General features: G+C 40.9%; 1 protein-coding gene across 13 annotated transcripts in view; it reads left to right on the forward strand.

Annotated features, from left to right (window-relative positions):
• Positions 1 to 21872, forward strand: part of ATG7 (autophagy related 7) — a 280139-nt gene that overhangs the window by 100880 nt on the left and 157387 nt on the right. For 10 of the 13 annotated variants that reach the window (XM_004033619.5, XM_055381004.2, XM_055381007.2 and 7 more), the window contains one exon: positions 6255 to 6335. The exons of the other annotated variants lie outside the window; for them this stretch is intronic. In XM_004033619.5, the coding sequence (XP_004033667.3) occupies positions 6255 to 6335 (81 nt within the window). The remainder of the gene's footprint in view (positions 1 to 6254; positions 6336 to 21872) is intronic. 13 annotated transcript variants of the gene reach the window in all.

The following is a 21872-nucleotide window of genomic DNA, read 5'->3' on the forward strand; positions in this document are numbered from 1 at the left end:
ATAAGGTGCTTGGATTTTAGATTGCTCTGGGATTTCTATGCATATGTAAGTAAGGTGCAACTTCTGCTCTTTAAATTTTATGCAGTTGTTATAAGATTGAGGAAATGCAATGCAGAGCATATGAATGGTGGCAAGTTAGAGTTTTTCTTGTGGTTTGTGTGGGACCTGTTTTCTCTGTATAGTCCAGATTTGAATAATTTTGTAAGCTTTGGGTTGTTTTTGTTTACTTGTTTATTCATTTCATAATTTATTGTCTTACGAGCAAATCACTGTGCTATGAGTAAATACAAGTAAATACAAGTAGCTCAGCCTGCATCTTGTCCTCTAAAAGCAAGAAAGATAAAAACATTTCTTAATTATAGTATTCAGACTGATCCTCAAATTCGTATGGAAATGCAAGGGACCCAGAATACCCATAACGATCCTGGATGTGAAGAACAAAGTTGGAGGACTCATACTTTCCAGTTTCAAACTTAGTACAAATCTACTGTAATCAAGAGCGTTAAGTACTCGCATAGAGATAGAAATATAGATCAATGGAAAGAATTGAGAATCCAAAAATAAACCCTTAATGGACAACCAATACAGTTCAATTGGGAAAGAATACTGTTTTCAACAAATAGTATGGAGACAGCAGGATTCCACATGCAAAAGAATGAATTTAGATCTTTATTTCATACCATGTTAAAAAATTAACTCAAAATAGATCATAGTCCTAAATGTGAGAGCTAAAACTGTAAAATTCCTAGAAGAAAATATCATAAATCTTTATGAACTTGGATTAGACAATGGTTTCTTATGTAAGATACCAAAAGACCAAGCAATGTAAGAAAAAATGGTAAGTAGGACTGCACTAAAATAAACTGTTGTGCTTCAAGAAAGCGCAAAAAGGCCATGTGTGGTGGCTCACGCCTGTAATCCCAGCACTTTGGGAGCCCAGGGCGGGCAGATCGTGAGGTCAGGAGGTCGAGACCATCCTGGTTAACATGGTGAAACCCTGTCTCGACTAAAATTCAAAAAATTAGCCAGGCGTGGTGGCGGGTGCCTGTAGTCCCAGCTACTCGGGAGGCTGAGGCAGGAGAAGGGTGTGAACCCAGGAGGCAGAGCTTGCAGTGAGCTGAAATCGCTCCACTACACTCCAGCTTGGGCAACAGAGCTCAAAAAACAAAAACAAAAAAAAAAAAAACGCTGGGATGGTGGCTCATGCCTGAAATCCTAATGCTTGGGAGGCCAAGGTGGGAGGATCGCTTGAGCCCTGAGTCCAAGACCAGCATGGGCAACACAGCGAGACCTCATCTCTCTAAAAAAAAAAAAAATAAATCAAAAGAATTAGCTGAGTGTGGTGGTGTGTTCCTGTAGTCCCAGCTACTGGAGAGGCTGAGGATCGCTTGAGCCCGGGAGTTCAAGGTTAGAGTGAGCCGAGATCACACTGCTGCACTCCAGCTTGGAGAACAGAGCAAGACACTCTATCAAAACGAACAAATGAACAACAAAACCAGAATGGGAGAATATATTTGCAGATGATATATTTGATAAGAAACCTTTATCCAGAATATGTAACAAACTTACAATTCAGCAATTTAAAAAATGTTTAAAACTTGGCAAATGATTTGAATAGACATTTCTCCAAAAAAGATAGACAACTGGTCAAGAAGCACATGGAAAGATGCTTGACATTACCAGTCATTAGAGAAATGCAAGTCAAAACCATAGTTAGATACCATTTCATACTCACTAGGATGGCTATAATCTACAAGAGACAATAACAGGTGTTGACAAGGACGTGAAGAAATTGGAGCCCTCACACTTTGCTAGTGAGATTTTTTTTCCCCCTGCCCCCAAGATGGAGCCTTGCTCTGTCATCCAGGCTGGAGTGCAGTGGCACGATCTCAGCTCACTGCAACATCTGCCTTCCGGTTTCAAGCAATTCTCCTGCCTCAGCCTCCCGAGTAGCTGGGATTACAGGCATGTACCACAACACCTGGCTAATTTTTATATTTTTACTAGAGATGGGGTTTCACCATGTTTGCCAGGCTGGTCTTGAATTCCCGACCTTGTGATCCGGCCGCCTCAGCTTGCCAAAGTGCTGGGATTCAGGCGTGAGCCACTGCGCCCGGCCAAGATTTTAATATGATGTGGTCACTTTGGAAAACAAGTTGGCAGTTCCTCAAAATGTTAAACAGTCATCATATGACCCAGTAATTCTACTCCTAGGTATATTTCCAAGAGAAATGCTCATCTACTGATGAATTGCTAAATAAATGTGTTATAGCGACACAATTGAATATTATTTGGCAGTAAAGAGGAATGAAATGCTGACATGTGATACAATGTGGATGAAAATATGCTAAGCGAAGCCAGTCATGTGTGATTTCATTTATAGTAAATAAGCAGAATAGGTAAAACAATAGAAACAGAAAGTAGATTAGTGGTTGCCAGTGTCTGAGAGAGGGGAGAATGAGGACTAATTGCTGGGTTTCTTTTGGGGGTGATGAAAATGTTCTGAAATTAGATAGTGATGATGGTTGTAAAACTGTTCATATACTAAAAACCACTGAGCTGTACAGTTTAAAAGATGAATTTTATGGTATGTGAATTATATCTCAAACCCGTTATGAATGTTAAACTCCAAAACTATTCCTCAAGGTATTTTGGGCATAAAGATCAAAAGGATTTCAGAGGGTAGAGATACTATTTCTAGATTGGGTAGTAGACTGAGAATTCGTGAATGAGGTGTGTTTGAGCTGAGTGGTTTTTAAGGAAGGTGAACACTTAGATATGTAGCTGTCACCAAAAGGAAGAGTTTTGAGTCACAGAATTCAGCATGAAGCAAGCTCAGGAAATCAAGAATATCTTTGGGAGGGAAGTTGTAGTTCAGCTTAGCAGTTGTACAGAGTCTGTAAAAAAAAATTGAATCCAAAATTTAATTGGAAAGGTGGGTTGGGCCCAGAGCAGAGGGACCTTGGAGTGCAAGGAATTCTCTGCCTTATTTATTATTTATTTTTTATTTTTATTTTTTGAGACGGAGTCTTGCTCTGTCACCCAGGCTGGAGTGCAGTGGCACCATCTCGGCTCACTGCAAGCTCCGCCTCCTGGGTTCACACCATTCTCCTGCCTCAGCCTCCCGAGTAGCTGGGACTACAGGTGCCCACTACAACGCCCGGCTAATTTTTTTGTATTTTTAGTAGAGATGGGGTTTCACCGTGTTAGCCAGGATAGTCTCAATCTCCTGACCTCATGATCCGCCCTCCTCGGCCTCCCAAAGTGCTGGGATTACAGGCGTGAGCCACCGCACCCGGCCTTGTCTGCCTTCTTTTGTCAGTTATAGGGAGTGGGTAAAAAATGATAGGCCTCAGAGTTGTGTATTAGGAAAATTGACAGCTGAGCCTTTGCATTAGCTAGAAGGGAGGGAGCCCACCTGTGGAAGTACCCCCTTAGGAGTCTCTTGCAGTCGGTTGAGAAGAAGGGTTTCCTGTCTTAAATTATCTAAAACTGGAATTACTTTGGTTAAATTGTGGGCCTTCTGATACAAACTTGGTGAATTTGAAAGTCCTCACACACATATTATTCTAGTTCATTTTCTGGGAAAATAAATCTGTTTCCTAGTAAAGAACTGTCTGGGCCTGCTGAACAGTGGTGTGTGGACCCTCACTCAACCAATCCCTTGCACGGCATCTCCTTTTTCTTCTATTCCTCGCCACCTGTGTTGTTGTTGTTGTTTTTCTTCTCTATTTCCTCTCTCCCTTTCTACCCCAACTGGATCTACTTTCTCCCTGTCCCTCAGCTTTACCTGCTCACCTCCAATGATAAGACAGTATCAGAGAAAATTACCAGTATTTGTGCAACATAAAGTAAGTTTGATGAAAACCATATTAGAGAAAACAGCATGCAGAAACCTTTCCATGAAACATAGATGGACACATGACTTGTAGGCTGTGTTAAAAAAACTTTAATGGAAAAATATGCTAAATGTGATAAAGTTCTTTTCTAAGTAAACTTAATATAAAAGTAATTGGGGTATAGAGGAGACTTACTGTGAGTATTCTCAAGCCTGTAACTTCCAGAGCTCATGAAGATTTCAGCATTACCATTTGTGACTTGCTATTAAACTCTTTTCTGCTATTTTGATGTCTCCTATTTTGACGTCCTGAATGGCAAACTTATGACCCTGATTATGCCTCAGGTCATGGATTATGAAATGGTTACCACATTCCTGAGATGTTAGGAACTAAAAGGTTGTCATATTTTCATATGTTTATAATGAGGCTATCTAACTTATACCAGTTACCAAATTTTTTTTTTTTTTTTTTTTTTTGAGATGGAGTCTTACTCTGTCACTCAGGCTGGAGTGCGATGGCATGATCTCAGCTCACTGCAACCTCTGCCTCCTGGGTTCAAGTGATTCTCCTGCCTCAGCCTCCCAAATAGCTGGAATTACAGGCGCCCACCACCACACCCAGCTAAGTTTTTTCTATTTTTAGTAGAGATGGGGTTTTGCCATGTTGTCCAGGCTGGTCTTGAACTCCTGGCTTCAGGTGACCTGCCTGCCTCAGCCTCCCAAAGTGCTGGGGTTACGGGCGTGAGCCACCGCGCCCGGCCCGAATTTATCATTTCTATCAAACACTTGATCTCGGATTGCATTAAAAAACATATAGCATATTGATAAAGACATTTTAAAAATTTGGCGGGGCACAGTGGCTCACGTCTGTACTCCCAGCACTTTGGGAGGCTGAGGTGGGCGGATCACCTGAGGTCAGGAGTTTGAGACCAGCCTGGACAACATGGCAAAACCCCCGCCTCTGCTAAAAATACAAAATAATTAGCCAGGTGTGGTGGTGCACCCCTGTAATCCCAGCTCCTCGGGAGGCTGAGGCAGGAGAATCATTTGATCCTCGGAGGCAGAGGTTGCAGTGAGCTGAGATCACACCACTGTACTCCAGCCTGGGGGACAGAGTGAGACTCCATCTCCAAAAAAAAAAAAAAAAAAAAAAAAAATTGCTGTAGGCATGTTTTTCCAGGTTTGATGTTTTTCCAGAGAGAAGTATGCACAAACAGTTAACACTGTTACGGTGTGAGCATCAGGATGGAGTTATCCAAAACTCAGAAGAAGCCTTTTTCTTTAAATAGTTTGTCAAATTGTTTGTTTTTCGGGGGGTGGGGGATTTGAGGGAGAGGGCATGGTGTTAATAGGATGGCTAAACGGTGGTGGATTGGGTCTTTTGTTCTATTCAAGTGAGAGTGTTAAAGTTGTGAGGAGACCTAGTGTTGAAGACAAACGCTGTGATATTCTGAGAGGGAGGGAAGCAGAGAAGCTCAGGCCTGGGGCAGGTTCACATCAGGAGGTCCATTTTTGAGTCTTGGCTCCATTACTTACTGTTTACCTGAGCCAAGTTGCCATTCTTCCTGAGCCTGAGGTTTTTCAACATAAAATGGGGAATTTGAAAGGTCAAATAAATTAATTCATAATATTTGTGTTGTCTGGTTTATTATAAACGTTGAGTCCTATGGAGACTTTAGAGATGTTACCATTCATATTTTTATGATAATAGAACAGCTTAAAGCTCCCCCTTTGGTGTAAGTGTAGTATATAGAGGTATAATGTTCTGAATAAATTACTTCAGTTATAGTTTGTGAAACCTGATTATAGCTGATACTCTGGAAATGTAACTCAGTTGTAGTCCAGATTTTTATGCTCAAGGTGGTGCTGTTTCCCCATAAATCTGATGATGTTTTACATTTTATCTCTATCTGTTCCAAATCAAGCAAATAACTGGATATATGTCTAGGGCCATTTCTGCCTTCCACAGTCCCCCAAGCCATCTTTCCTTGTGAGACCCCACCCAAAATCATGTCGTAGAAATGTGTATTTACCCCATATTCACTAGAACACATGTGGGATCTTAAGAGTTGAGTATACCAGTGGACCTGTTACATTTTGGAAGACATTTGTTAAAAAATACTTTAGATACTACAGCTTGCTTTTTGTATTTTAGAGTCAGTTTGTTTTTAGGTCAGAAATATTTGAAAAGCTTGTAAGCCCTGGCTCCTAATGGAATAAAGGACCTAATATAGTTCTTCTGCAAACTGATTACGTTACAAGGGAAAATACTCATTTTGAACTTATTTTTGCTCATAATCTCTATCCGGGCCGCCATATTAATCATTTCCTACTTGTTGTCAGAAACCAGACGTGCATTTCATAGATGTGGTCATTGTGTGTTTGATGTGAATTGTTTTGTTTTGTTTGTTTTTAGATCCGGGGATTTCTTTCACGGTTTGATAATGTCCTTCCCGTCAGCCTGGCATTTGACAAATGTACAGCTTGTTCTTCCAAAGTAAGTCATTTTGTATTGGAGGGACTTGTTTTTAAAAGTGAGCCGATCAGCATTTGACCGCAGCCTCACCAGCTGGAGCCATTGAAACCAACTAAGGGCTTTTTGTGGGGGAAGGGTGGGGTCTAAACCCTCAGAAAGGACTTTGTTTTCATGGATCTGTATTCATTCTCACAGTGGTTTAAAACCAGCCTGAGAAAATGTGTAGGGAGACTGAGTTAGAATATTTCAACTCTGTATCAATACTTGCATCATGCTAATTTTGTCTTGAATTTGAACTTTACTGCTCTTTGTTCCTCCCCAGAGGGTTCCCTCCTAGCCAGGACCCTCGTAGAGCAATTTTTTAAAGCGTTACTCTGAGGGTGAGGCGGTCCTGGCTATGCATCTTCTGCAGATCCACATAATTACAAAGAAAAAGTAAACAGAGATTAGGGGCCTGGATGGGGAGCCACTAAAAGGGCCCCTTCAGCTTTGATCTTTCCAGAAGCTCTAAAAATAGAGCTGGTATGTTAGCCATCGTAATGTGAAATGGCTGATATATCTCAAAACTACAGTGATGGCATCTCGTGTTTTAATAGGCTTTCAGATACCGTCTGAGTGATTTTTACATGTACACTGTATGTGATAGCTGATTTCCTTTCAAGTGTCCCTTTCAGCCTTCTACTGCCCAGTGACTTGACCTGGGCTTTTAAGGCTCATGATTGCTGATAAGTAAAGATTTTCATGTTGAAGTGCTATACAAAATAATGTTGGTGACCACTAATCCCCAACTGTGGCTTCTCAGTTATAATTTGGGACTATTTTTCGTGTAGCCTTCATCTGTCTGCCACTGTGGAAGAAAGAGAATTCTAGGGATGTTTTTCTCCATTCTGAGTTGACAAGCTTCCTTTGAAAACTGTACTTGGGCTATATTTTATGGGAAGCACAATCCTGACCAGTTTCTCTAAAAATTGAATGTAGAATTGACAAGCAATGTTGATAAATTTGGTTACGTTTAGATGCTCAAAAATTTAGACTAATTATTTTCTTTTTGCTTCCGAAGTAAACTAAGCCTTTTTTATTATGCATCCCAAGTGCCTATGTTGAGATTTCAAGCTCAGACTTTGTCAGTAGTTACCCATGAGCCCATTCTTTCTGTAGTTTCCTTTAAGATATATCTGCTCAAGCCAGAGCCTCAAGGATGTCTGCATGCACCCCCATCTTCAGAAATGCAAGTTTTAGGATTGTATACTACATCTTTAGTGGAGCAGATTTTTTTTTTCTTTGAATGGTTGAGCTAACTGGTCTCAAAATAACTTGGCAGTATTAATTTTCATACTGAAATCATTTGGCACAGGTGCCAGGTTTTCTATGGTTTTATGTTGGTCTGGCTAGTCAATGAAATAAAGATAATTGGGTTCTCTAAGTGAAATGCAAACACTCATTCATTCTTGTTCTATTTCTAATTAAATTAGCCTTTCAGATACTGTTTATAAAAGACTCACAAGCATACCATCTAACTGGGCGTTCCTTATATATTTTAAAAGAGAATAGCTTAGCATTTTTCTTTCACACTTATTGTAAGCTTTAAATTAAATATAGGTATCACTTTTTTGTTAGCAAAATTATTTCTTCTTGGTGATCATTCTGAGAGTCCTGCTTTACATAAACATGTTGGACGATTTAATACAAACTGACTTGGATTTTAACAGCTGTGCTATTCCCATAGAGGTCACTTTTCATGTGGTCTGAGTATTAAATTTCTTTTGTGCTGGAAAGGTTGCTTCATTGGTGCACGTATTTCCTTACAGTAGAAACGCAGCATTTACTTACTTGGCTACCTTCTTTATTCGCTTAGGAGATTGTCATTCTCTATTATCTGCAAACCCAGCATTAATACTTTAAAATGACAAATCCAATTACATTTTCATTTCTGTGTATGTGAATTTTTCTTAATGTATATTTAGTATAATACATGTTATACAGAGTCATGTCATAGTTGTTTTTTCAAAAGATTGGGGCTAAAAATGACTTTTAAAAATTTATCCTTTGACATTCATGAAGTAATTTTTTCCTTTGGTAGTTTTCAGTATGTTTCCTCCTCCCCACCAGGATCAAGGCCATGCTTGTGTCTTGATTTAACCACAAATAGAGACAGATTGGGGAAGTAGAGTTAAGTTTCTGCTGAATAGTAAAGCACTTGTTCATTATCTTATTTATTAAAAACAAACAAAGCAATACATTATATACACATATATATATATAGAGAGAGAGAGAGAGTGCGAGCACGCACGCACGCGAGCGAGAGCTTTTTATGTAGCCTGAGGTGGGGAAGAATACAGTGCTTTGCTTCTAAAGCAGGAAAGTTGGAACATTTACCCACAAATCATTTCTTATCGTATGTGATCTTAGGTTGGCACATAACGAGGTGAATTGTTCCATCTCAGGGGAAAAATATTGAAGAATGGTGGGGAGAGGTGGGTGGTGAGGAGTCACTTTCATTACAGTTTCTACTTATTGTCTTGCAGAACTTTCTAAACAGATGGTATTTGTCAATGAAATTTCAAAAGACCTTATTTGACGTTTATATGAGTTGCTCTTTACTTCTACAAAGAAATTCCAAGCTAACTAGAGTATTGTGGCGTTACTACCAGAGGGAAAAGTATAATTTTTAAAATCAATATTCCTGAAAGAATTTCCCGTAGTGCATTAAATTACTTTGTTATTGTTAGACTTTCACCTAAATATTTTTTGGCAGTAGAGTATTTTTGGGTAACTTTCTATTGATATAATTTTAAGCTTAACAGAAACATTGCAAGAATAGTACAAGGAACTCCGGTATACACTTTACCCACATTCATCCATTGTTAACATTTGGCCCCATGTATATGTGCTGTCGTCCTCCAATCCCTCCTTCTTCCCTTCCCCTACCCCATTTTTTTCTTGAAATTTTGAGAGTAAGTTGGAGACATTCTGATCCTTTACAACTGAATGCTTCAATGTGAATTCCAAAGAACAAAGACATTCTCTTACCTAAACACAATATCCTTATCAAATTCAGGCAGTTTAATGTTTGCACAATACTATTTTCTAATCCACAGTCTGTGTATTCAATGTTGTTGTTTATACCAGTTAAGTTCATTATAGGTTTTTTCCTTCCAGACCAGGATCCAGTTGAGGATCAAACATTGCATTTAGTTGTCGTGTCTCTGGCTCCCTTCAATCTGGAAAAGTTACTTCATCTTTCTTTATCTTTCTTAACTTCAATGTTTTGATATTTTGCCAGTTATTTTTGTAGAATTTCCCTCCATGTGGATTTGTCTGATGTTTCCCTATGATTCGATTCAGGTTATGAATTTTTGGTGGAAATACCAAAGAAGTGATGCTGTCTCCTCATGTCAGGAGTTATATAATATATTATATACCTTTTGGTGATGCTAGTTTTCCCTTTTCCATATTTCTGACTACCTTCTCCAACAGTGAGAAACCTGCGATCTCGGCTCACTGCAACCTCCGCCTGCCTCCCAGGTTCAAGCGATTCTCCTGCCTCAGCCCCCTACATAGCTGGGACTACAGGCACTCGCCACCATGCCTGGCTAATTTTTTGTATTTTTAGTAGAGACAGGGTTTCACTCCACTGGCCAGGCTGGTCTCTAACTGCTGACCTCGTGATCCGCCCATCTCAGCCTCCCAAAGTGCTGGGATTACAGGCGTGAGCCACCGCGTCCAGCCGTATCCTGGATATATTTACTCACTTGCTGAAGTCTAGAATAATACAGGAAGTAGTTTCAAAATTGCTAGCCCATACTACTACAGAAAATAAACCTAGAACCTTCAGTTCCTATTTGTGCATAGTTCTTTTTTTCCTAGGTAAAATTTATATATGGTGAAATGTATGAATCTTAAAACAACTCCGTAAGTTTTAACAAATGTATACACCCATGTAACCCACACTCTTCCTATCAAGATATTAGAGTTTTTCCATCACTCCAGAAAGTTCCCAGGTACCCTTTCCCAGTCAATTCTGGGGGAAGGGGAAGTATGTTGTATATTATGACTAGTCCTTCTCTAAAAGGAGTAAAGCTAGGCAGCTTCAGGTGTTCTTTGCAATAATAACCTTGTTTCTGGGACCCAGAAGTTGACCAAAACCTTTTTTCAGACCTGCAGAGTCAGGAGCAGGACTGTGCAGGAGGAGACTGCGTGCAGAGTATTCTTGCTCTTGTTGCACAATTCTGTTACTCACAACCTTCTTGATAGTGCAGGAACAGCCTGTTGTGAAGAATCAGGCTCCAAACTTGGTTTGCATACCATCTGGGACCTGCGCAGATGCAGCAAGATGTGCCCAGAAACCTGATCTTGAGATTTCAGTGATTAGCAACCCTAATAATACACTCATTCTGGTGTTGACTATGCAATAGGTTCTTCTGTTGATGGGTTATGATTAAACTCCTCAAAGTGACTTGCTATTAGCTTTCTGTGTGTAGCTGGGCATATATCTTGAAGAGTGATAGGGTAAAGGTTGGGTAGGAATAATAAATGTCAGCTGGTAAATCGTACTTTGTTTTGGCCTTGGTTATAGCCAGCCTGTCCATTTATTTTTTTGATATTATATAATCCTACCTACCTTCTATCATGTTTTCTTGTTACTTATGAAGCATGAAAGGCTAGGCATGGTGGCTCACACCTGTAATCCCAGCACTTTGTGGGGGCTGAGGTGGGCAGATCACCTGAGCCTAAGAGTTTGAGACCAGCCTGGGCAACATGGTGAAATCCTGCCTCTACAAAGAATACAAAAATTGGCCAGGCGTGGTGGCCTATGCCTGTAGTCCCAGCTACTTGGGGGGCTGAGGTGGGAAGATCCTTGAGCCCAGAGGTTGAGATCATGCCATGGCACTATAGCCTGGGCGACAGAGCAAGACTCTGTCATGCCCATGCCCCCAAACCCCCGCCAAAAAGAAGCATGAAATACCAAAAAGTCAACTTAGCTACTTAAATAGTGTTTGTTTGTTTGTTTGTTTGTTTGTTTGTTTTGGGATGGAGTCTTGCTCTCTTGCCAGGCTGGAGTGCAGTGGCGTGATCTCAGCTCATTGCAGCCTCTGCCTCCTGGGTTCAAGTGATTCTCCTGCCTCAGCCTCCTGAGGAGCTGGGACTACAGGCGTGCGCCACCACACCTAGCTAATTTTTGTATTTTCAGTAGAGACGGGGTTTCACCATGTTGGCCAGGATGGTCTCAATCTCTTGACCTTGTAATCTGCCCACCTCGACCTCCCAAAGTGCTGGGATTACAGGCGTGAGCCACTGCGCTCAGCCAGCTACTTAAATGTTTAAGAGAAACCTCTGTCCCAGAGCAACTTGTCACCTAAGGGCTTTGCAAATGCACCACTTAGAAAGGCAAATCATAGATTTGAAAGGAAGGGTTAAACTGTTACCTGTTAGCAGACATTCATTTAATTCAACTGACATTTGAGTCCCTGCTGTGTGCCAGAGATACAAAGATGATTAAAATAGCCACTGTCCTCAAGGAACACTGTCTAGAGGGTGAGACAGACTCATAAGCCAATAATGATCTGTTCCGTTGTGAAATCCCCTACGGCAAGGTCTGTCCTCTTGTTACGGCATCCCAATACCAATTAATTTTGTAAATGTGGATGACTAGGGAAGGCCTTGCAGAGGATGACTCCTGAGTTGATGTTAAAGGGTCAAGTAGGAGTTTCTAGAAACACCTAGGGGAGAGAACACAAGGAATTCCAGGCAGTGGAGAATTGCATGTATAATAGCCAGAGACAACAAAACATGGCACAGTTATGAAGTTGTTCAGTAGAGCAGTTGTGGCTGAGCCTGGGACACCCAATTTTCTACAAATCGTCCTCTTGTCTTTGTGAGTGCCGTTTTAATTTTGGCCATCCTTGGAGTTGGAATCAGGTATACGTTGTCTAATGCTTAAAGCTGCTGTTTTGAATTTTACAATAACATGTAAAACTCTTGCTCACCTAGCACCGAGCTTTTTAGGGGGTTTCCTAGCCTAAGGAATCCAGCAGCTGCAGCAGGGTGGTGTGGAGGGCAGGAAGTCAGGGGATTTCCAGGGTCCTGGCTCTGCATCCCTTGCTGGACTGCCAAGTGACCACAAGCAAGGTGCTCCCCCACTCTGCCCGCCTTCATTTATTTTCTTCAATGAGTCAGTTGAATGAGATAAGTTCTGGCTCTCTATTGACACTTTATTAGCTTTTATATTTCATATTTCCTTTATTTCACAAGCATTTTAATTGCAGAAAAATCAGAAAATATATTTAAGAAAGAAAATAACCACGATCCAGCCATTTAGATCACTGTTAATTGGTGATGTCAACACTTCTTGACTTAAAATATATATGTATGTACATAGGTATACATAGACATCATTTTTCCCTGAACATTCCTACTCTAAGGGATTTATGGTACTATATTGAGGATACTCCCTGCTTCTCAGATTTGATAGGGTTTTAAATCTCAATCATTTACAAGGACTGGCCAGAGCCCAGTCGGAAGAGCTCTCTGCAGCCTGTGCCAGGAATCTTTGCATACAGCTTCTCAGTGGCAAATATTACTCAAAACTGGGCTGCAGCCAGATTTTCCTTCTCCTTTCCAAAAGGGATATAAATCTCTGATTTGGAAAATGATGAGTAACCCCCAGGTTCTCTTTTCCTATCTCATTTACCCAGCAAGGCCTCAAATCTTCTATTTAAATGTATGATGGATTCCATATGTATGATTGTGTGGTGTAAAATGTATCTCACATCTTGTCCTTAGCAACTAGTGTTTTCTCCAATCTCCAGAACTGCTTGGTTCCCAAAAGGAGATGGAATATACAGCCAGAGCTGGTGAGGAGTACTTAGCTACAAGCCTTAACCTCAGAACTCTTGGCTCTTCACCGCCTTGAAAAACCTTGGACATTTCTCCCTTTGCTTCTATTTCCTCATCCATACAGTGGGGAAAATATTTTCTGTTTCCCAGGGAAATTGCAATGGCTGACGTGTATCCAGTTCCCTGTGGCCAAGTACCAAGGCCTTTGCCCACTCCTGGGACTGGTGTTAACATCAGAAATAAGAAAACAAAGACCCCTGTGATTGCATTAGGTCTCCTGAGGTACATGCAGCCTTTTCTGGGCTCACTGTCCACACACAGGTATAATGGGAGGGATTGAATCAGGGATTTGAAGGCCAAGGCTGCCCTGGCTTTGAAAGGCTGCAGAAACCTTCCGTTCATGTCTCTTGACAATGACAGCCAAAACCTTTTCCATGATTCCAGAGAACAACGGCCTTGCTCGTTACTTTTGACCTGTGGTTTTTAAGACTACCTAATTAGTAGTTAGAACTTGTGATGATTACTCCTTTCCCTGTCACCTGTGGTCACAAACACATCTAGTTTTCCCAGACAAATTTTTTCTTACAGGATCCCTTTTGCCACTCAGACCAGAAAGTTGAGGGCTGTGTTCTCCTTAGATGGTTCCATTGGCAGCCTGGCCCAAGCATAGTCTTCAGGGTATTGAAAAATTGGGTTCCTTTTAGTTTGGAATTAATCTCATTCACTTCTAGTCTTATCCCCAAGCCTGTTCTTAAATTTTTTTGAGTCATGGATTGTGTTCAGACTGATGAAAGCAGTCACCACTGTTCCCCTTAAAAATGCAAAGCCAGCTGGGCGTGGTGGCGCACACCTGTAATCCCAGCACTTTGGGAGGCTGAGGCAGGCGGATCACGAGGTCAGGAGATTGAGACCATCCTGGCTAACACGGTGAAACCCTGTCTCTACTAAAAAGGCAAAAAATTAGCCAGGCGTGGTGGCAGGTACCTGTAGTCCCAGCTACTCAGGAGGCTGAGGCAGGAGAATGGTGTGAACCTGGGAGGCAGGGTTTGCAGTGAACCAAGATCACGCCACTGCACTCCAGCCTGAGTGACAGAGCAAAAGAAAAAATGCCAAGCCACACAGTTTTACAGACAATTTCAGAGGCTTCATGAAGTCCCTGAAACATCTCTGTGGATACTAGTAAAGCGCCATTGCTCTATGAGTGTTTCTTTGGTACCATTCCCAAGCTCTCCTAGATGAGACACTAGGATATGAGAGTTGCAACCAGTCCCACCATGGCTGCCCCTATGGCTTTGGGAACTCACCATCTACCTCTGGGAACTCCTTTTCCTCAACTGTGGTAAAGGGAGATGCAGGGGCTGATTTACCACTAGTTTTTGTGTCTCTGAGATTGTGTAGTCTCTTGATCAACTATTTCATTTCTTTAGGCCCAGCTGTATCCAACTGGGTGATGGAGGACGGTACTAACTCTGCTCAGAGTTCAGACGGTTAGTTCTCCCTCTGCTAGTAGGGTGCATTGACTTGGCTCCTGATGGGCAAAGGTCCCCAACTAGCCACTGCTCATGTTCCTTCTTTTTTTTTTTTTTTTTTTTTTTTTTTTTAAGAAGGAGTCTTGCTCTGTCGCTCAGGCTGGAGTGCAGTGGCGCTATCTCAACTCACTGCAAGCTCCGCCTCCCAGGTTCATGCCATTCTCCTGCCTCAGCGTCCCAAGTAGCTGGGACTATAGGTGCCTGCCACCATGCCTGGCTAATTCTTTGTACTTTTAGTAGAGACAGGGTTTCACCGTGTTAGCTAGGATGGTCTGGATCTCCTGACCTCATGATCCACCCACCTCGGCCTCCCAAAGTGCTGGGATTACAGGTGTGAGCCACTGCGCCCGGCCCCTTCTTTCTTTTTTTTATTCATATAGTACATTCATCTTCATCCTCTTGCCTATACCCTCAATAACTTTGTAAGATAGGGAGGGAGGAACATGGACTTGTAACTGCTACCCAGCTGCTGAAACAAGGGAGCCATCAGCTGGAACTGGGAAAGCTTTTATGGACATATATGCTCTTACACACACAGGCTTTATACAATGTCTATATCACTACTTAAATAGATTATTTTAAGTACCTAAATATAGGCCGGGCATGGTGGTTCACACCTGTAATATCAGCACTGTGGGAGGCTGAGGGGGGCAGATCACCTGAGGTCAGGAGTTCAAGACCAGCCTGGCCAACATGGCGAAACCCTGTCTCTACTAAAAATACAAAAATTAGCCACACGTGTAATCCCAGCTACTTGGGAGGCTGAGGCAGAAGAATCTTTGAACCCAGGAGGTGGAGGTTGCAGTGAGTCGAGATGGTGCCACTGTGCTCCAGCCTGGGGAACAGAGAGAGACCCTGTCTCAAAAAAAAAAAAAAAAAAAAAAGATGTGAAAGAACTGTTTGAGAATGTCTTATTCCTGAGGTTACCCTTATGACTTGTTCATATAACATCTTATACTGTATTTATGATAGTGATATGGATATGAACTTAATCAAAGTTTTCTAGAGTGTCTGACCTTCTCTAGTTTTATATAATTCTTTCATTATGAAAGTTTTGTTAGTGCTTTTTTTTTTTTTTTTTAACACAGAATAAGCTACATGGTTCTCTTCTCTAGAATATCTAATGACTGGTTAAATCACATACCAAAGTTAGACATCTTGAACTTACAGCCATCAGACTAAAATGGGAAAATACCGCCTGTGTGGGCCTTAAGCTACTGCAAGTGTGCCAAATGTGAACAGTCAGTGGGAGAATACACATGAGCAAGTTTTGCAAATTAGAGGAGTCTTCTTGACAGTACACAAGTGTGTATTCAGCAGAGTCTTGAGTAAAGGCAGCATCATTGGAATATATGCGCAGCCTCCCACGAGGACTACTGTGGAGCATGTGTTGAATCGTAATCTGAACTCACCTGTTGTCATAAGTCTTGGCAGCTAAGGTGTCTTTGTAATTGACTCGGGATTCACTGAAGCATTTGGATATTTTAAAGAACTCTATTGGCCTTCCAACTTGGGATAGAAATCCATGCAAAAGCATATTTTTGTGTTAGGTGCGAAGGCCTGGGAAAAATTCGGATTTCTCTTAGTTCTCAGTTGTGCTTTGCATTTTCCTTTCTTTATATGTCAGCTCTTCCACAAAGGACCTTGAAGGGAGAGGGTAACGAAAGTGGGGATTGAGGCAAGTGGTAATTACTCATTGTTGTGTTGAAACCTCCTACGTATCCCAAATGTGGAATGTGAGCTCAACATCGCTCTTTCTTAAAGAAGACCATTTATTTTGTTGCCTGAGTAAAACCTTCCATAAAATTGCTAATAGGCCTATGTACAATATTTTCGTTATTTCAGTTTGACTTGACTGATAAGGAAGATTGATTTTAATCATAAGGCACACAGATTTTTAAAAAAATGAGTGCAAAATGACTTGCTAATAGACTAATGTCTGAGTAAGAAAACAAAAACGTGTGTCTCCCAGCTCTATTGGAGGAGCAAGAGTTTCATTTAACAATATCTGCTGTCTTTGCCTAATCACTCACTAGTTGCTATTTTTGAGAATATTCCAATAGGCGCTGAAAGTATACCTGGAAAATGAGACCTATGTCATCCTATCCCACTCAGCAGAAGGACTGCAGTCCCAACAAATGGACCCTTTCACAGTGCTCCCTGGAGGAGACTGTATGTTTCTGTTGGGTTGTGCTAGTTTGATCTGTTCTTCTTGGAAAATTGCTTTTACTCTCACAGTATTTTCCTCATAATAGCCTCAGCAGTGGTAACTTTTTGACCTTTGTGGGTGGGTTTGATTTTTTTTTTTTCCAGGAAGTAATTTGAAGCTGTGTGTTGTAAATAAAGAGAATGAGCAATTTGCAGGAAATTTTTAAAAAACTGTTTAAAGTACTGCAAGGCTTAAAATGGCACATGGGTGTGAACAAATGAGAGCGTTAGAAGGGAATTCAAAAGTATCCTATCTTTTGAGCTAAGAGCTGGCAGGACATTTTGATATGGCTAGTGCAGCAGCAGTGAGCACTGGCTTTATCTGCTACCCACTAACCATGTGACCTTGAGCAAGTATCTCAAACTTTGAGCTTCAGTTTCCTCAGGTATAATGTAGTTGCAGTACCATAGCCATGAAGTTGGAATAAGAGCTCGTGTGATGGGTGTCATGTAGTTGGCACTGTCAGTGTTTTCTGTTGGTCTTTTGTCTAAACAGAGATCAGGTGCCGTTCCCATTTCCTTTCCTGAATATACTCATTTTTGTCATTTACAGCCATAAAAAACTTTCCATCTTTAGAAGTTGACAAAAAAGGAGGGGAACAAAAAAGGGCCTGGCCTCAAGACGTGAGCAAATACTAATGTGCAAGTTTTTAGATTCTTTGTCTTTTTCTTTCCTTTTCCCTTTTCTTTTCATGTCAGCTGTAAATCTAGGAGCTTAATTATTAACCTAAATGAAGCTGAGGTTTAATGTTCCCTGGAGCATGCACTGATGGGGAAGGATGAATTCTCATTTCCTGGAGGCTGAAGATCTGTGCAGGTGTCTGTGGCCAATGTTAAGCCTACGACTTTATAGATGAGCTGGCATAAATCTTGGGAGAGGTTTCTTGTCTGTGTTCCCTCTGAATTTCTCTGTGCTGTTAGAGGCAGGGACAGAAGAGAACCAGCATGGCAGTGCTGGGCTCAGGGTGATGCCTGCCTGCCAGCACAGCGGTTCTTGTCCCTGTTCCACATTGCTTCTTGGAAGCCTTTTTACAGCCTCAATCATCTTGCTTTTTCTACCGCAGCTATAAATGGGTTGGAAGCCAGTGCAACACGGGCAGGGAGGACTTGGTTTAATCTTTTCAAGTGCGACAGCATTTCTCTGTTCCTTTGGCATCGTTTTATGGATGTTTTCCCAGTATCCCTTTCCAGTGTCTTATGAATTGGCTAGCAAGAGCGCTTCCCAGTCTATCAGATGGAGAGAGCATTAGGCTCAGAGAAATTACGTGAAAGTCCAGGATTTCCAACTTCTTGTTCACTTTTCTACCATATTAATCATCTCTCAGACAGTGATGTGGTAGGATTCATATGCATAGAATTCCATTGCACTTATTGGAGGGGGGGATAATTTCACTTTAAATTTTTAGCAGCTTCGAGGACTTAATTGGTTAGGCTCCTTCAGGCTGTCTTTGGAAATCTTGTCCTTTGAAAAGGGAATGCTGATACCGAGAGGATTGTATTTCTTATGGTCATGTTTCAGACTGTAGCATCTTGAAAGTCATGTGGGCTAGAGCAACTTCTAGGTGTCCTTTAGCACAGATGCAGGCTGGGGGTTGAGAGTTTAAAAGCTTTTTCTCAAACTGTTTATGACAAACATAGTTCATCTCCCATTTTGGTTAATTTTCAGCTTAAGTATTTTAAGAAACATTTGGAGGGCAGGGACATGCAGCTGCTAAGAATCCAAGACAGTGCTGTTTTGAAAATGCAAATATTTCTGGTTTGCATTTACTTGAAGTAGGGTAGCTTTCTCCCATATTTTCCCTTGAATACAGATATTCTTTAAATGACATCATTTTGAGTAGAATACAGAGTCCAGGTGGTTTTGGGGAAATCATTAAAAAAACAAAAAACAAAAAACAAAAAAACAAAAGCTTAGGTATCATTGCATTCTAGGGGCCAAGAAACAGAACGATGGTATTTTTGGCAGGCGCCCAGGCCCAGCAAAACCCACACCCCAAGGCTGTCTCTGTAGCTTCCTGTGGTTTTCCCACTGAAGAGAAACAGCCTTTCTCTTGGAGGGCCTGGGATGGCAAATATGTATATCAGCTTGATCAGAATCATAATATTCCTGCTTTGAGGTTATGTCCCAACAGGCTTCATTTAGGAAATTTGATGCATCACAATTGTTGCAAACTGAGCTGAACTGATTTTGTGGCTCCTAATGGTGCAAGTTTTTTGTTTGTTTGGTAGAAACTGGTAATGTTCTATATTAGAAGTTATGCTACCAGGTGATCTGTAACAGTAAAGTGAAGTCTCAGACTAAATTTTGCCACAGATAAGAACATTAGCAAGCAGGCACAAAAGTTAGTCATTCAGCATGTTCCTGTGGACTGGGAAAAGCCCCAACCTGTCCTTTGGATATGTATCTCACATCAAAGTTTAGGTAGAAACAGATGCAGAAAAATTCTCAATACAGGCGCAGGTGATGGAATCCTGTTAAGTGTCCAGACCCAGGACCAGAGTGCCACTGCAGAGAGTGTTAGGCTGCCTGGTTTGCCAGATTCTTATAACCCACATATATATGCAAGGTTAGAGATCCCTGTACAGTATTTCCAGCCAACACATACATATATTGAATTCTACTGTTTTCATCTGAAAAATTATTTCTACCATCCTTTATACTTGTGAGGAAATCCTCTAGTATAGATTTCAAAGCTGTAGCTGATGCTTTTGTAATAGCCACACCTGGGGTATGCACTCCTGATTAGGGTACCTCAGATACTAACTAGCTACCCATAAGAGGAAGGGAGGGAGGGAGGGAGAAAGGGTTTGTGTGTCTTCCCACATACTTGCATGCATTCACACTGTGTATTCAGAAATATTTAAAAATAAATTACAGATAATAGGTATCTCTTTATTTGACCCTGGAAATATTGTGTCTTGTATAATGTTGCCAGCCATTTATGAGTGACTTGAAATGTCAACTGCGCTTTGGCCTGCCATGGTGTTTTAGTCAGAGCCATTGATGAATGGCTCACCATGGGGCAGAGAAGAGAGAAGAGAATGATAATTTTTGATAGTTTTGTAGGTTTTTTTTTTCTTTTATCTGTTTTTTGAGACAGTCTCATTTGGTTGCCCAGGCTGGAGTGCAGAGGTGCGATCTTGGCTCACTGCAACTTCCACCTCCCAGGTTCAAGGGATTCTCGTGCCTCACCCTCGCAAGTAGCTGGGAATACTGGCGCATGCCACCACACCAGGCTAATTGTTGTATATTATGTAGAGATAGGGATTCGCCATGTTGCCCAGGCTGGTCTCAGACTCCTGAGCTCAAGCAGTCCTCCTCCCTTGGCCTCCCAAAGTGCTGGGATTACAGGCATAAGCCACCATGCCCAGCCAGCTTTGTAGGCTTTTTCAAGCTTTTTTGCATTCTTTCATTTGATATTCTGGTATTGTGGAGATGTTGTATCCCCCACTCAATTTTATACACAAATCGTTGTCCAGGGTCATAGAATGAGTAAATTACAGGAACTATAACTTGAACGAACTCTCATCCTTTATAGTTCCTCTGTACTATAAGGGCAAGTTACTACCAAGAAGAGCTATTACTATTCTTCAAAGAATACCATAGAACTTTTTCACCTTGGGGCAGTTATTGCCAAGGTAAGACCATGTACTAAGGATATATTATATAACAGAATGCTGGGAGATTTCTGTCTTAACTAGTGATAGGACAGGTGATTTAAACCAGCTCTCTTACTGAAGTCACCTTAAGAAACTGGATCAGTTGCTTCTAAAAATCTTCTTAAACATCAAATCACTATTATAAGGAGATACTGAGTTGAGCTTTGAGAGAGAATGTAAGCACAGAGGAGCAAAGCCGTAGTATTAGGGCAATTTTTTGTTTTATGGCCATTTGCTGATCAGGAAAAGGAAGTTGAGAGCGTGAGCCACACCTTTAGTGTCCTTTCAAGGTGAAGGAGATAAAACTTGTAGTCTGGGTGCTTTCAAGCCTGAGAACCCTTATAAATCATTCTTGACTTTGGGTTGGAACTCTATCAAGAGATACACCTAGGAGTAAGGGTGAAGTGGGTGTAAACCATCCCTCACATTGGCAGTAACAATTTCACATTACTTAAGTGGCCTGGAAACCGTAAGGCTTACTTGCATTAAGATAATTCTATTTAGCTAATGCCCATAGTTGCCAGGTAAAAGCAATGAAATCTTAGAGGGAAATATGATCCTAGTCCTAAAATTATTTATATAGATAATTTTGCTGTTACAATATCCAGCCACAGAGGTAACCAGGCACACAAGAATAGAAGGTACCATAAGTGAGAGTTGGCAGAAGCAAAGACAAAAGAAATACAGACATACAGAGATTCTAGATATTGTACTTATTAGACATACACTATGAAATACTATTCTTACAGCATTAAAGGAAGTAAAAGCCCAAATTTTAGTTGTATTGGGGACTGGAAACTCTAAAATTCGGCTTTCCAGATTTAAAAAACTGAAATCTAGAACTGAAAATTCAAAAACAAAATGAATAGTTGTATAGGCAATTATATACATCTAAAGAGCAAATTAGTGAAATGGAAAATAGGTTAGAAGAAACTTCAGAGTGAAGCACTGTATACACAAAGATGGAAAATATAAAAAAGAAGGTAGTAGAGTGAGAAAGTCTAACAGTCATAATTGGAAATCTAGAAAAAAAGAAATAATGGTTCTATAGCAATATTGAATGGGATTATAGATAAACTTTTTTCGAAACAAATGAAAAACCTCAAGCCTCAAATCCAAGAAGCCCAACAAATTTATAACAGTACAAATAAAACTAAATCCACACCAAGACCCATCATAATCAAACTTCAGAAAATGGAATATAAAGACATCTTAAAAGCAGTGGGGGATGGGAAAAAGACATTAACTTCTGAAGAATGATGGTCAGGCTTACAGTTGACTTGCAGAGTGTGAGCCACATGACAATGGAAATAACTTCTTTAGT

This window comes from Gorilla gorilla, chromosome 2 (genome assembly GCF_029281585.2).
Source record: "Gorilla gorilla gorilla isolate KB3781 chromosome 2, NHGRI_mGorGor1-v2.1_pri, whole genome shotgun sequence".
NCBI classification, from domain to species: Eukaryota; Metazoa; Chordata; class Mammalia; order Primates; family Hominidae; genus Gorilla; species Gorilla gorilla.